Source organism: Ciconia boyciana, chromosome 4 (genome assembly GCF_034638445.1).
Source record: "Ciconia boyciana chromosome 4, ASM3463844v1, whole genome shotgun sequence".
NCBI classification, from domain to species: Eukaryota; Metazoa; Chordata; class Aves; order Ciconiiformes; family Ciconiidae; genus Ciconia; species Ciconia boyciana.
The window spans coordinates 62,236,881-62,253,838 of NC_132937.1; the positions used below are offsets into that span (position 1 = coordinate 62,236,881).

At 38.8% G+C, this 16,958-nt stretch overlaps 1 protein-coding gene across 2 annotated transcripts in view; it reads left to right on the forward strand.

Annotated features, from left to right (window-relative positions):
• Window positions 1–16,958, forward strand: part of DAPK1 (death associated protein kinase 1) — a 90,220-nt gene that overhangs the window by 24,080 nt on the left and 49,182 nt on the right. For both annotated transcript variants that reach the window (XM_072859670.1, XM_072859671.1), the window contains exon 3: window positions 15,703–15,924. In XM_072859670.1, the coding sequence (XP_072715771.1) occupies window positions 15,703–15,924 (222 nt within the window). The remainder of the gene's footprint in view (window positions 1–15,702; window positions 15,925–16,958) is intronic.

The window sequence follows — 16,958 nt, forward strand, 5'->3', positions numbered from 1 at the left end:
GCTGTCACTTGTGGTCAACTTTTTTTTATTAGAATACCATGTAATACAGAAACGTCTGACCAAAACTTTCCAGAGAGAGCTTCGATACAGAGCTAAAATTAACTGAAAGCCCATTGTACTCTTCCAGCATGTCAAGAGTACTCCTCCCTAAGCCTCTGAAATCTATTACATAGTTAACACTTTTAGGAAGTTAATTTCTTATGTTATTTTTGAGGAAGTCATGACAGCAAAGGGGGTGCAGTAGAATACCTCTTGAAGGGTGGAGGGAGAAGTGATGTGCAGAGAAAGTTTGTTGGAAGTACTGAAATGCCACTGGGCAACTGGGCGACTGGTTCTGCTTTTTTCCGGGGCCCTGCCCATCTTCAGTTGTGTTGCAGGGAGGTGCCGAGTAGAGGCGAGATGAGGAACTGAATCTAGGGAGCGCACTGCTGGTGGTGGCAGTGGGGAAGAAGCACAAATCCCCTACTTGCTCGTTCCTAACCCTCTGGAGCAGAGCACAGCTGAGGGATGGACGCAGATACTGCTCTCTGTAGGGGTACTACTCTCTTGTTTGCCAGCTGTAATTGGAGAATACCAGCTTTCTGGAAAAATACTCTTGTTAGAGCTCTGTTTGCAAAGTCATTTGTGAATTTAAAAATTGTTGCTTTATTTTGGAGCTGTGTTGAGACACACTTCATCCCTTAAGCAAGTGTCCCCAAGTTATTCCACTTGTTTTATCTCTGGTGTAGTATTGCATATCCATAATATATAAAGCAAGAGGGTGGAGGGGGGCAAGGCCAGGTTATGTATGACCATTTCCAATTCTGCAGTGCAAAAATCTGCAGAAGTGCCCCTTGATTAAGACCATAATTTCTAAAATGTTTCCTGTAGTTTGTGTACTCCTTTGCTCTCAGCCCTTGTAACAGCAGAAGAAGGATTTCAAACGTATCTTGCAGTGACTGTTAAGCTGATGTCCACGGGACTGCGTTTTTATTCTGATGTCTAACTCTTCATCTGAGTAGAAGGAGCTGCAGCACTGAAAGCTGGAATTGGTGCATGTGAGTCTTTTTGTAGACTGGCTGAATTACTGTAGAAAGTGAAACTTTTCCGATGTAACGTTAGTGATTATAAATACACAACTGTTTTGAATGACAAATCTCCTGGCATCCTGTTAGTCAAAACCAAACTTAGAAAAAGGCTCTCTGTTTTGGCACAGAAGCTGAATTTTAGGAAACAACTCTTTTTAGTAATGCTGATATGGACTTGCAACTCTTCCCCCCTTTTTTGGTTGTATTTATTCTCACTGTTGATACTCATTGAGCATACTGCTTGTGTTAATGAAAGTATATGCATTGCTTACAACAGTCTCTGACCTTTCCTTCAATGTCATAGTTTTCATAGCTTTCATAGCTTTCATAAAGGTCATTGAAGTAGGCACGTGGACTTTGCACTGCTTCAAAAGACTGACTGTTGCAGTAGGAAATCGAGGTGGTGTTAGGTGAAAGCTTACAGGAGGGAGTTTCTGTGCACAACATCCACTTGCAGAAGTGCAGCTGGAGTAGAGGAGGCATTCTGTGCCCACAGAAGATCACTGAGAGACCTCTGCTGCTTCGGATGGATGGCTGCCTGTGCATGTGTTGCCTTGCAGTGTAGCCCCAGTCCTGCTGTGCATAAGCAAGCTGCTTTCTCTGGCAAATTTAGGCTTAGGAGCTATGCAGTAGATTCATCTTTCATCCCAAGTACAACTTAGAGTGAAAATAAGGCACCACTTGCCACTCAAGGAACTTAGCCCTTAAGTAGGCTATATTAAATACTGGAAGTATGAAAGTCTGAATCCCAGGTCATGGGATTCAGGTAAGTTCTGAATGTTGCAGAGTGCTGCTGTGTCCAGAGGTCCTTTTGAATGACCTTAAATCTGGATCACTGTGTCTTCCCTAATCTTTGTTAAGGCACAATAATTTTTCTACATAAAATATGGATTTAGAGTGTTTGGAAAAACATGCGTTTTTAACAATGAGCTGGTTTGTATAAAGCTAGAACATGATGACATCTCTACAAGTCACTTAATCCATTTCTCTACTTCAAAAGAAGATCAACTCAACTACCTATAAGTATAGAAAAAATGTTTATGGTATTCTCTGCAAAGCATCACTAACATTGAAAAATGAAGCTTTTAATGCTCTTAACTAAATGCATATTGCTGGCTTTTTCATGATGGGTCAAAGTAACTGCTTATAGGTAGAAAGGATGTTAAAAACTGCAAGGAAAATTAGATATTTTTTGAGAGGAAGTGGATACTACTAAGAATCTGGAACACAAATGGATGGAATCCCAAAGGATGGTGGTGGTGTTACTATTTTATTTAAGACAATTAAAGGGAGCCAATAGATGAGTAAGATGATGATGCACCTATTTGTCTTACTAATTTGATACAAGCTTTTTAATTTTCAGTGTTCTGCTGTTGTTTCTCATTTTTAGTCTCTGAAAAAGTTAGCCAGTCAACCCTCCAAAGACTTGACATTTTCTCCTCTTCTCAAATTCTATCTGGAAGTGTAACTGGAAACCTCATTCTTGTTCCACAAGGAGCACTCATGTGAATGAAATGCATGCTTACTCTGAGCCCATGTAATTATTCAGCAGTTGTGCTCCAAATTTGCAATCTCTCCAGTGCTGCACAACAGCACTTTCAAATCCTACCAAAGGAAGAGAACACTGTTTCTAATGAAGGGAGCAAAGTGGCTGGTTTTGGCACCGGTGATTTTCATCCATTACTTTCACAAGTACACTGTGATTGTTGTTGTAGCACAAAGTCCTAAGATGAAGTATTTCCATGTTAAAAAAACCCAATACTAAAGTAACAAAGAGCAGCAATCTTCAGCATGTTTCAACATTTTTATCTTTCAACATAAAAATGCATAGATTGAGTTGCTAGGTCACAGTCTCTGTTTTCCCTGGAAGGAAGGGGGTTGGAGAGTCACGTGTTACATTACAAGAGTTATGGGGGTTCGAGTAGAAATGGTTAAAAAAAAAAAAAGCTTGTCACTGTCTTCTCCCTTCCCTCCCTCCAGCTGTTGAATCTGTACTATGCACTCAGACTGGAGAGCATACGAATGCCACAGCCCCTTCTGTCTTTGGAGTAACTTTTAAAAAATATTTAGATGCTGTAAATTAGAGCTATATGAAGTAAGTCAAAGAAAAATTAATTTGCTGTGTTTTTGGATAATTGTTCTGTTTAGTTCAGTTATGGTGAGACTGTTGATACCAATACTTAGAATAATTGGGAGGGGGGAGAGAAAGGAGGTAAAAAATGTAAAGAAAACCAGTAGAAATTATGTTTACATCTTTGGAAGAATAGTGGATTGTAGTTAGAAAAGAGATGTGAAACTTCATATGTAACAGAATTGCTCGAAGTGAAACATCTTGGCAAATACATGAACTTCAGAAGGTTTGTACTTTAAATGGGGCAGTACTTAAAAATGGACTGGCCTGGGCCCAAAAGCAAACGGACTGGTAAATGTCCAAGAGTTTCCTACTGGAATACCATTGCCTAAGGGACATAATTTTTTTTTGTGCATGTGAGATGGGGAGGAGGGGAGAATACGGGGAGGGCGGGTGGGGGGAAGGTAGACACTTTCTATATTGATGCTGGTTATGCAGCAGGATTTGTAGATTAATCCTTTTGCCAATGCTGCAGATTGATGGGTAACCACATGATGTGCCATCTGCCACTTAGCTGTTAAGTTAAATTTAGACTTTGTGCCTATATGTTTTTGGTTTTTATTTATTCCTTAAAATACTTGTTACAAGTGTTATTCAGCTGTCTAAATAAAAGAGAGTAAATAACTTTGAAAGTAGTAGATGTGTATTTTTTTAATGAGGTAGTTGAAGCTTTACATTATTAACTAGTTTACTGTTTATTCCTTATAGTAAAGAATTTAAGACTGTGTACTTTAATTTGAACATGCTATGAGTCCACCCGTTTCATACATCCATAGTTGAGAACTTAATGGGTTCTGACTAATTTTTTCTCTCTAAGTAATAAATAAGCTCTACTGAGTGTTAAAGGTGCTGGGAAAGTGTGAATGCCATGTTTGGGGTGCAGCACTCTGTTTAATCCAGAAAGGAAGGGTAATTGTCAGGGTTGGGCTTTTTTTTCCCCAGGTATGTTTCTTGGGTGTGTTTTGCCAGTTGATGGCAAAGGTAAGCTAGGCAAGTTGGAAGGAAACCAGGTGGTGTGCTCAGGACATAGTATATGCAGCAAGAGGGTGATTTGGAGAAGGGTGTCTCTCCTAGGAGAGACTTTGTGGGGAGTAGTGATTCATTTCTTTAATTGTGCCTCAGGAAGAGACCTGAGTACCTGGCCATCCCACTGGAGTCAGGTGAATGTGTAAGCACAGGGGAAAAGCAGTAAAGAGAGCAGAGCTGGAAGGAGCAAGGAGGAATCTGTAACTTTTCCAAGTTTTGGACACTATGGCTACAACGCCTACATCTAGCAAGGTACAAGAGAGGTGGACTTGAGAGTGCTGAGGTTGGAGGTGAAGGTGGAGATCATAAAAATCTGGAATTAAGAGGGCTTAGTGAGGAAAATAAATACAGTGGACTGACAGTTGTGAAAATAATGAGAAGGAAACCTTTCAATTATATTGAAAGAGCACAGCGAATGGGACGAAGAGGGCTGAAGGTGTAAACACCAGAGATAAACAGCCTATGAAACTATGCAGCTTACTCAAAAATTAGTTTTTAAAAAAAGTTGGACGGCAAACAAGCGGTGTTTCATTTCTATTGCAAAACTTTGACCAAAAAAGACTACTAGCAATACAGCAAAATGAGTGGTGCACGTTGCACAGTGTCTCATCATGTTGCCACAGTGGGCCACCTGGTGACAGCAAGCCTTGTTTATCCGATGTATCGTAACCAGGAAATCAATTCACAATTGGGGTGGAAGAAGGGAAAGGAGGGTGAGTAGGAGGAGGTGCCATGCTCCAAACTCTCTTAAATCTTGGACTTGTCTGTTTTGACTTGACAGTTGCCCCTGCCATTATTTCTAATCAGCAGGTGGAGTAAACTCATGAGACAGTTGCAGCTGTATGTTTAAAGCAATAAAACATGTTATTCAAAGGTCATCACTGGAAAGCAGATGCAGTATTACATTTAACAGATGGGAGCTGTTTCCAAGAATCTTCAAGTACTTCCCGAAATGATTCCATCGTATCGGTGCTGAAAAGAGAAATACAACCCATAGAAATCGTTTAAAGACTTCTGTGTGAATGCTTAAATCTTCTAAAGTATGCATCAGTATTAAGTCTTACACGTTTACATAACGTTTTGTATGAGGTTGTTCTGTGTCATGTCTCGATCATAAAGTAATGATTTAATGTGTGGGGTTTTTTCACTTATTTTGCATCTGAATTGTATAAATCCCTCTTTTATTGGCTATGAAAAAGAAAATTATAAGGGTTATTTTTAATGCCATAAGAAATGTGAAGACAACCTGGGAAAATAGAACTTAAATTAATTTTACAGTTATCTAAGTTGAGGGAAATTGAGTCATAGGAAATTTTTCTTTCCCTTAAAGATGAAAAGTCAATAAAAATGTTAAGCAGAGTTTAAGACTAATGTAGTATATAGAAACACACAGTTTGGGCAGCTTCAGAGGTTAAGCTTAAGGACTGTGCAGAGGCTTTAAGATGCATCTTTTTTGCAAAGCATTTTCTTCTGAGCAGGCAGCTTTTGAAGGACTTACTGAAATCTCTATTACATTATTGAGTTGTTATCTGCCAATTTGAGTTTACAGATGTTAACTCTTATTTAAAGTCGTAGTTAAACTTATTTATGTTATTTAACTTATTAAATGTTATTTAGTATTTTTAAACAATGATGAAATGCCTTGGTAAGCCTTGACTGTCTCTCACAATTACATGCTTTGTGTGGTAGTTCAGTTTAGATAATAAATATTTGTTGAAGTATTGTGTATACAAAAGACTCTTACTTGGTTTGCACAGAGCTTTCCATGCTTTGCTATAACTCCTGTATTCTTCTTCCTCGTTTTGAACCTAAAACCAATAGTATCTTTAAATAGAGACAAATTTGTGTTCAATGCAGATAAAGTCTTCAGAGGTGATGTTCTTCATGTGGTTTGCTTATATTAAATTTGCTATACATGTTTCTGTTTTAATGCTTGGTTATAATTTAATATCTTTGCCTTTATTTTGGGTAATTAAAATGTTCTTGAACATTATTTACTTTTTCCTATACTGTAATGTGTAATGCATCGTGACTCAAGTACTAAACATCCCTTTAAAGTGGTGAAGTAAACCACAGTTCAGTCACATCTGATTAAATATCAAGGAGGTGGACTACATAAGGAGAATACAAATGGCCTCTGTTTCAAACAGAACCTACGCTGCTATTTTTTTCAAGTGTTTTCATAACTGTTTTCTCATTGAATCACACAATAAAGCATCTCTAACTCTGCTTTTTGCAATTCCTTCCACTCTTCTCCCCACTCTGAGGTCATATGCCAACGCTCAGGAATCACAGAGCAGATATATTTGCAACTTCATGGGGAGATTTGATGTTACCCAGTCAGAACACATTTTGCACGCTGAAATCCTGTTCAGTTTAGAGCCCTGACCTGAAACAAAGCCTTCCTTAAAGGGAAAAAATCTTCTCAGATAAAAGAGGACTGCACTCTCATTTGGTTACATAGCAGCCATACTTGGCAAGGGCTATGCATTAGCCTTTAGGCAAAGTACATCAGCAGGATGCAAATGTTGCAGGCTTTTTGACTCTTTTAATTTCTTTTTCAAGGTGCTATGTTTCTAATTAAAACCCTTTTCAAGGACAGTAACTCAGTTACTGCTTACAAAGATGGAATATATCGAGTATCTATCTATTCACTCCACAGTATAGTGTGTATAAAATAAACTATAAACAAAATATCATGCAGTCATATTTTATTTTCGTATCCTACTTTTACAATGCTCTTGTTGTGATATATAGAGAGATACTGACATATTTATATGTACACAGAGAGTAGGTGAAAACATTTGCATGTAGATGGGAGGGAAAGAGCTGGATTTTTTTTAACTCGTCCTTTGTTCCACTTCACAAAGTTAAGCCTAATCATCATGAGATTACATTTTTTTCTAAACTTCTTGTTTCTAAATAGGAACAATTTGTCAGTCATCTGCAGTTGAAGTTTACTGTCAAATTGCTGATAACATAGGATCCACTTTCCATCATCTCTGTGTGATGGACTGTACTAGTTACTAAGTGCTTTTCAGCTCAGCAAATGTATGCACAGGTGTGTGCACGCATGCATGCTCCAACAGTTTAATTTGTTTGGCATTAACTGTGTTGGAAAAACTTTGTCATAGTTCTCTGAGGAGAATGAGAATGTCCCAAGCAGATCAGCCCCTTTCCTTTAGGTGAGGGTGTTGGGAAAGGGCCATGGGAAGGTGTACATATGTGCTTGGTTTTACTTTAAACACTAATACACTAAAAATGTTTTAAATCTATCTCTCTTTCTTCATCCCCTTTTCTCTGAGCCTGCCAGAGCCATCTGATTAATCTGCTCATGCTTAACAGTAATTACTATTCTGGGGAGCTGTGTTCAGTGAGATGCGATCTTGACTGAATCTGTACATGGATAACAGTCTGTGTAGTGAGCCTTGGCAATGCCAGTCACACCCCTGATCACTTGCCTTTTTTAATGTGCAGCCCAGAAAGTGATATAATACTACCATAAACTAGTATCATGAAGACACTTTGTAGCATAGTCTTCCATTCAGTACTGGATACACATGCATACATGTACACAGACAAAGAAGTAGTCTTCTGTATTTCCATCTTTCTCTCTCTTTCTTTCTCTCTCAGTCCATTATCCCATGTAATTATTCCTCTAAAATTTTTGATACACGAATCAGAGCAATAGAAAGCATGTAAGAAATAATAATAAACAGTAAACAGTGTGGTATCTTTATTGTGCTCTGTCATAGACGAAGTTCTTTATCATGCTGTTATGTCCTCCTTTAGGACTAGTGGCTCCTCTGAGTTTCTAAGAAAACAATGAAGAGACTGAAAAATGACTTTTCTGTAAGCTTAGTAAACATCTAGAGAAGTCCGTTAGCCTAATGAAATTGCAGAAGGCAGCAGAGCGACAGACACCTCCAGTTTCATCCGCGTAATATGCTGAGGCTGACAGCACAAGAGGATTTTGTGCAGCAGATAAATACATAGCTGAAATGCATGATGAGTTGCTTTTAGAATAACCAAACCACAAAAGTATGAGATGTGGGCTTATAAAATGCTGGAGGGAAGAACAGATTGGACAAATTCCTTACTTCTGTGATTCTTCACTGTTTGATCTGTCCTGCAACCTGACTTCAGCTATACAAAGTTAGGGTAGGTAGTTTAGTCTGTGGATATGCTTAAAAAGTTAACTTAGCCCACCTGCTTCTTACAGTGTTTGAAACCTCAAATTCTGACTGCTTCATCTTGTGATACCATCTGTTACACAACTATCAGAGTGTTTCTCTTTCTATTAATTTCGTTAATAAATTTACAGTTACACTGTTCAAACTGTATTTGAATAGGTAGTACAGCAGAGGTTTCAGCTAATTTATACAGGCAAAAAATGGTATCTGATAATGCAATGTTTTTTCTAACTGGAAGTATTTCATAGGCTAATAATACAGATTATTTTGAAAGTTTGGGAGTTTTTTTGCTTACAATATTACGTAAGGGAACAAGTCCTTTTTCTACTTTGGGTGTTTTGGTAAAATAACTTTAAATTAAATATTTGATGTATTCATACTGAAAGATAATCAAACTATTTTATCATGACATACATTGAGACACTATATGGGGATCAGGGTACTTCTGAAACTTGGTAATTTGACACAAAAAGATACTCTAAGTCAGAAATTAGGAAAAGGAATTTAAGAGACACAGAGTTCATAAGTGTATAAACACATCTATGCATAAAAAGGAACTCAGAATTTAGGAAATACCAGTTGTCAGTACATTTGTTTAACTCGGTACATGTTGGAAACATACTGCACAAGTGCGTAACGTGTGTTACTCTTCTGCCTCTGTACTGGCAGCACTCTACTATTTATAGTTTCATGGTCAAGTTTAATTAAGTCCTTATATTTGCTTTTCTGTACTAGTAGTAGTTGGAAAAGACCAGTCCTAACAATGATCTCTCTGGTGCACCATCAGATTTCAGCTGGCTTATTCTGCTTAGTCACTTATACAGCATTTGAGGAGTATTTTCTCTTTAGGTTAAATGCTGTATCATGTTTAACTCCTCTTTTGCCTCTTTTCTTTAGTACTGCTTTTTTTCATGTGTCTCCCAAAGTTACTATTTCTATTGTGCTATGGCCAGCATGCCCTTTCCTATAACAAGTGTTTATGTGCAGCTGAAACACGCTTACGGTGATCGATAGGCTTCAGGTGCTTGCGCCTCTTTCTCCTACCGAGTAATTAGGTGCTGTTCCTCCATGTTACAGAGTGGTCAAGTACTTCTAGTGCTGCCACTTAGGCTCACCGTGGACTGTGAAAATGCATTTCTTCGCCGTGGACACAAAGCAGACAGCTCCACTGTCAACTGAGAGATGTGTGTCTGTGTCATCTCTTGAAGTGTAAACTTGTTACTTACATTGTAAAATGTTTTGCCAGAACTGTTAAAAAAAAAAAATAGCCTAATCATCTATCCAGGATCCATGTGTCCTTCAGATACACCTGTCCTGCAATGTTCTCATCTTCATGTTTTTTGCCGTTTCTTTTCAAAGCTCTCCCGTACTTAGAGGGTTTGCAGCTAAACAGTACTTCTGGCATTCTCTCGGCATCTGTGCTAGAGAATTAAACATAGGAGGGCAAGGGAAGGAGCACAAAAATAATGAGCGCTGTGCAAGTATTTCTGACTTTCAGAGCCTAAACAAATATGATACGAGCTTATCAGCCAGTCCTGCATGGTTGGCTCTTTGGTTGGCTACAAAATTTAAAAAGTGATTTGGGGAAAGGGCCCTTACGTTCCCTAATGTGTCCTCTGTGGGGAAAAGAAAAGATGTACATGCACACTTAGAGAAGCTTTACCTGGCAAGATGCCTTGTTTTAGAGTATCCCAGTTTCTTTATCTGTCAAGATCAGTGAACATTTTTCCTTGCAGACGTAATTCTGGTAGCTAGCACTAAAGCTGCTATTCCGTGAAACAGGTTGTCTTTTGAGTGTGGTATGCATGAATGAAACACTACTGCTTCCCAGTTGCATCTGCTTGGAGTGCTCTATTAACCACGGCTTACCCCACCCTGCTAATAGCTTACCTCCTCAATGGGGTGAGTGTAATGCTTTGTGCTAGTGACTCTCAGCTGTGGTGCTGTAAGCATTATACACGCAAGAGAGGCTCTCAAGCGCCTCATGAAGTTTACTGTCTTTTGCAAGACCATAAAGAGGGAGAGAGGAAGGCGGGGAAAGAGGTTGCCTCCAATTTGGCATTGCGGCTGAACTGGAAATGTTGTTTTGCTTGATTTAGAAGGTGGAGGGGGACTTAATGTAGCTATAACCCTTCACAGTTTGTGGAGAAGTCTTCCTTTCCTTTGGAAAAGACTTAGGTAGTGCTGCCTCACGAGAGAGTTTTGTGAGAGTTAACCTTACTAGTAGAAGCAGCTCAGATGCCCTTGATGACAGGGAGTGGTACGTGGGTGGCGGTGGTGACTGATGGAGCTGACTGACCCCGAGACACTGCTGGAGGTGGAAATCACCTGCTCAGTTGGCCTTCCCTGCTGCAGATCTGTGAGGAAAGGCAGAGGTGTCCACAGTCTGCTAGTAACTGTTTTGTTGGGGAAAACAAACGGCTCTATGGTTGAGTTGCAGTTTCTTTCACAGGCTAATCTAATAGTATTATGTAAGTCTATTTCTGTTGGATTAGTATAATTCTAAAAAGGAAAGCAGTCAAACAAATAGTAAAAGCAGTTGGATCTTAATATATTGCATTTTCAGAGTTGAGTAGTGAATACCAAATTTTTAAAATAGAAAAAAAGGTGCCTAAGTGTCCGAAGCATACCAAAACATCTTATTACTCTGATGTCAACAGAACACTTTTCCTTACTCCTATGCCCTGCTCCCATTAAACTTTGTCTTTTGAATGCAGTCCTCAGAAAATGGCATGGAGAATTCTCCCACGCTTGCCCTATTGTGGCAATAAATACTAGAAAATTGGTCCCTGGGGGTTACTTAAGCATTTCTGTGTCCCAGCTTGGACCTCTTCCGGAGGGTTCTTGGGGGAAGAGTTTCACTCCTCACAGAAGAAGCTAGCCGGGAAGAGCTGGTGCAGAAGGCTGGGAATGGGGAGGAATACAGAGTGTCTGCCACCCCTAATCACTGTGATCATCCTTCTGGAAAAAATGAAATGACTTTTTTTGTTTTTCTCTTGAATTCTAAAACATCCGTCTCTGTAGTTAAAACGGTCCATAATTCATGCTAATGAATAGTTGTTTTGTGATCCCGCTAAGCCAGGACCAATAGAGGGTGGAGTATAGGCGCTTTATTGGCGATTCCTTCACCCCTCTGCATAGCTTTTGCATATATATATATATACAGAGCGAGAGTGAGTAAGGGGCAGTGTGTGTCGTCTTATGATGTAAAAAAGATGGAGAAATGTAATTATTAGGTAATGGGATAAGTACTTGTTCTGAAGTGAGTCTGAAAAATTACTGGATGTGGAGATACCATGCCAAGTGTCCCAAAAAGAGTGGATTTAGGGTAGTAATTAACTGCTGGTTGAGTAAGAATTACAAGATCACAAAACAAATTACTGTTATTAGCAGAAGTATTTGTTCTCATGTCAAGCTGTCATCCTGCTTTGCTGTTTAACCTGATTCTGCCATGTGGAAAAAAAAAAAGTCAGATACTTTATTAAGTGTGAGTTTGTGATTTACTTCTGTATTTTTTTTTCAGTGTAATTGTCTACTAAAATGGCAATCATTTTTTGACCCCACCCACTTTAAATCAAACCTACAAAAGCAAGGGAACTTAAACTAAAGGGCTTTTCTGTCTTTGAAGATGCTATATGAATGAATGCTGGATCTGAAACTGTAGGATCTGTCGGAGAATATTACTGGATATAAATATGTTAGCCCATACAGAGCTTGTCACTGCTGTTCTATGGGTTAGAGCCCAGTAAATAGCCTTTGATTTACACCTCTCCTCTGCTTTTAAAACAGGAGTTTACAGAGAGTTGTAAAATGGTGTGGCTTAGGGATCCCAGGCATGAAATAGCCCCTTTGATTGCAGCTTAAGTGTGATCTGCATGTACAGCATTTAATAACAACTAATTGTGGGGTTATGTGCTGAATACCACAACAGCAATAATAAGAAGGTTATTTGGTGCATAACTGGCACTTATTCTAGATACCTGTTAGTTGATAACTTTCTTGCAGTCTTGAGCAATGTCAAAGATTTCTGGAGCCCGACATTCTGACAAACCATGGGTGGGACCAATCTATAAACTCATGTGGTTTTAAACAATGTATTGGTCTTCTGATAACACTTTTATATTGAATAGTGATAGATCAGGACATCCTTCAAACAGGTGGTTGTAGTTGGAGAAAAAAGTATAAGACTGAAAACATAAAGCTACATAGCTCAGAAGAGGAGGAGAGAAGAGATCTACTTGTCTTACCTGGTCCCCTTTGTTTCAGTAGGTCAGCTCATGCTGTAACGTCATAGTTGACCCATTGCCAAAGGAAGATTAAACAGCCTTAGCCTTAAGGGCATCGGAAGCATGAAGTGGCTTTGGGGAATGGTGTAATTCAAATATGAATAATACTGGGAAAAATCATCTTTCTTTAGCCTACAGGTCCACAGCCAGTGCATGTTTAAAAGCACTTACAGAATGTTTTCCATTTAGAAACAAGCCTAAAATGCATTACTCTCTCAGTGAAAAAGTGATAAAGGAAAAATTCTGTCATGGGCTAAAGATCAGAAATTCAAATACCAGAATTTTCCAGAAGTCAATGATACGTGCTTTGTCATTGAAACATAGGTAACTTAATCCTAGTTAACTTTTATAATTAAATGTTCTTGGATATCAAAATTTATTGTATGTCCTTGTACTTCAGAGTTACTTTTCAGTCCCAGCCTCTCCAGAGGTGATGTTAGCAGTAATTTTGGTTTTTAGTCTTTTGGGGTTTGTTGTTGTTGGGTTTGTTTGGTTTGCGTTGTGGGGGGTGGTTGTTTTTGTTTTGTTTTGTTTTTTGGTTTTTTTTGTTTTTTTTTTTTTTTTTTAATGAAGCAGTAGCTTTTGCCAAACTTAAAAGGTGAGCATCGATAAGAAAGTGGTTAGCCACATAGCATTCAAGCCTATGGATGAATTATAAGCAGAAATATTTTTCTTCCTCTATCAGGCAGTTTAGGCTTCTAGCCCAAAAGCCAGCCAGGTGGCCAAAAGGCAAGCAATGGCTTTTTACTTCCTTCTGGTCCGTAAGCTTGAGTAGCTGTTCGGAGTTGTGATGATGCCTACATCTGTCTACTGCCTGACTTTGCAGTTCCTCTGGAACTGTGAACTTTCTGAAAAGCTGATTGCTTTTTAAATAAAACTTACTATCTCTGTGGAGATGTGCATGTTGTGGGGGAGAGAGTGAGAGAATTGCTGCTTTTCCTCCCCCTGTAAGCAGGGGCCAGAAAACTCTGTGTGCATTTCTCTGCAGCAGTGTGAATACCTGAGTACATGCTCCACTCCGGCTGGCTGTCCCACTGTGCAAAATTGCTCAGACATTGGAGATCAAACCCAGAGCTGCTGTTGCAGGAAGAGTTCTTGTGGAGCTGATCTGAAGCAAGCAGAGAGGGTTGAGGTACCTTAGGTTACTTTGTCTAGCCCTCTGCTGCCAGTTTAGGATGACACAGATCTTCCAGAGATCCTGTGCCTTATCTGCCAGTCCCATATGAATGTCTTAGGTGTCCAAGAGCATCTCAGATAGCCCTAGCTGACCAAGTCTAGGCAAGTGAAGCAGGTCTTCAAGCCTGCATGTAATGGGGAAGAGGATATGGTGCAGTCTAAATCACTGCTCTGTCCACTGCGGTTTGTAATAATAACATGTTGAGCCCTCTCTGGTGAACCTGGCCCTTGACAACTTTGTCCAGATTTGGGGGAGGGGGGAGGAATTTAAGGCAAGGATTTTTTTCATGCAACATAAAGTTATCTCACTAGTTCATAAACTGATTTCATGAAATAATTAAGAATGACACTTGAATGGTGATCATAACATTGAAATACAACCAAACCTCAAAACTTAAAACTGTTGATTGCTTCTCGCAGAGTTTACTTCTCACTGCCTGTGGCTCCATTCAGAGGCTTCCCAGCTGGTGGTGGCTACTCTAGAGTCCCTTTCTAGGAGTTCATAGGAGAGGATCTGTCTCTGCCCTGTCTTCTGCAGGTGACAGTCATTTAGCCTTGCCCAACTGCATGTCCCAATTCAAGACAATTTGATACTTTGTCAATTTGACAAAATTGTCAAGTTGACAATTTGTCAGCATAGTCATGGTAGTAGTGGTGACCCAGCAGCATAAAGCATTCTCAGCTGATCAGCCCTCTACATTCAAAAATCATGAGTGTGATTTTTCCCTTACAGCATTTTATTGTCTACGTTTATTGTATAACACTGTTGCTGATTAATTACCATCTTCTATTGTCTATCTGTCGTGCATTCCTTGATTGTTTAATTACTTTGTCAGCATATTTGGCACATGTTCATTCTCCAATAATAATAATCAGTATTGTGCATTGAGTTCATGCATGAGATGTATAGCTTTGAGTGATTCCCACTTGGCACTTTATCATTATGTGATGCCCTTTTTGTGGGTGATGCATCTTCCTAGAGATCTCCCTGTCAGTTGTAATTAATTAACCACTAATACAGGTTAGCTCCTCTTCCAGGTACTGGGTGAAATTGTACATGCCTACATGTTACATCGCTGTGTAGGTAGTCAAGCCTACTAGGCTTAGCTTTGATTTAACCGCAGTTCTAAGTCTACTTTAGGGGACACCGCTTCTTCAGTTAACAGGGTAGGCTAACTTCAGAACATTTTCTCATTGGTACATTCTGTAATTCTGCAAATTCTTTGTACAGTGAAATAAACCAAGAACACAATTGCTAGAGAATCCTCAGCAAGAGATTAAGAAAACCTAAAAGGAAAACTCAGCAGTATTAGAAATCCTGTTCTTGCTTTAACTCAGCATTAAGATCCCTGGAGATTTCTGATCTGAATCAGTGTGTACATCTAGCAGCAGCAGGCTTATACATCACTGATAACGTGCTGGAGTCAGCAGCTTCCTGGAGTTTCTTCTGGTTTGCAACACAATCATAGGTTTTTGTTCCTCAGTGCCTTGGTACTTTTCTAACCTTCGAACTTTTCCTACTTAATAAGATGATACAATAACTGTGATGATGTTGTCTTGATATTACTGTATTTAATCTGTGCTTTTGAAACTGAAAACCAAAGCAGTGTCCTGAAACCCAGTATTGTTTTAAAAACTTTTAAAAAAACAAACTTGAGGATAGAATACAGTGGATATTGATAGATCATATAGATTGGAAGAAACTAAGAACAGTTTCTCTTGCAGAACAACAAAAAAATTATCCTTAACTCTAAACATCCTTGAACCAAACACTCATCTTCATTCTTTCCTTCTTTTTTTTTTTTTTTTTTTTTTTTTTTTAGTGGGCAGTTTGCTGTAGTGAAAAAATGTCGTGAGAAAAGCACTGGTCAGCAGTTTGCAGCAAAATTCATCAAGAAACGGAGAACAAAATCCAGCCGGCGTGGAGTGAGCCGGGAGGATATTGAGCGAGAAGTTGGCATACTAAAAGAGATTCGACATCCTAATGTGATCACACTGCATGATGTTTATGAGAACAAAACAGATGTCATTCTTATTCTGGAACTGTAAGTAGCTCTAGAGATCTGAGGAGGAGTAACAGAGTATTTTTTTGCTTGTTTGTTTTAAAAAAATAGACACTTTCTCTGAGAATCGCAGTGATTTAATGAATGTTCCTTGCTACCCCAAAAGGAGATAGATAATAGCCTGAGAATGCTTTATTTTTAAGTCAGAGTTGTAGCTTCTTGATTTTTATGCATATTTTTCACTGTAAATGTACTACAAAGGTTAAAAAAAAAAATCCAGCATATTTAGGAATTTTTTCTGCTTGTTACTTTAATCACTGTTGATGTTATGGATCCAGAAGAATAGCCTGGAGCTAAATGAACTGATTTGAAGATAAGAGCAGAGGGAAATAGAGATTCTAAGTGGAGGTTAGTTTAGCAAATTTTACTGTGTTTTATGTTGGTGTAAAGTAAAGTAGCATCACTGAATGCTTTCTCTATTTTTTTAACCCACATAACAGAGAACAGAATTTTCCCAGTTCTGTCCTGTTGAAATGTAAACTGAACTTTCATATCCTTGTTTTAGTTCCCATTTTTCATCCAAGGTTATTGTTACTGGATTGAGGTAAACATGTCGGCAGAGAATACTTCTCCATTGTTTCAAGTCTGGCTTCAAGTTCCTCAAAGATTGCAAGTTTAGAAGTTAAGCATTACTCACCCATTACAGTTTGGCAGTGTCTGCTGGTGGGACATGCATGTCTTTACATAGTTTGCATGCCTGACACGGCGTTACTGCCATATTTGCTCTGTATCAGTTAAATGTGCTTTAGAATAAGTATTCCATGCAAGCAAATTATTTGGTACCCGAATCTTGAGCAGCACTTGTGTCTTTCTTGGCTGGCTGTTTGATTTTTCTTACATAGGTTATGTCTTCCTGTTTACCAGCTCTGGCAAATTATATTTCTGTTTACCTTATAAGGATACTTCAGCGTTGCATGCTTTCAGTAACGTGTAGATTTACAAGTATAGATTTAAAAAGAAAACTGGGAAGTAGCTTTTGGAATTTCATCTTTTCTGTGGTATATACATGCATGATA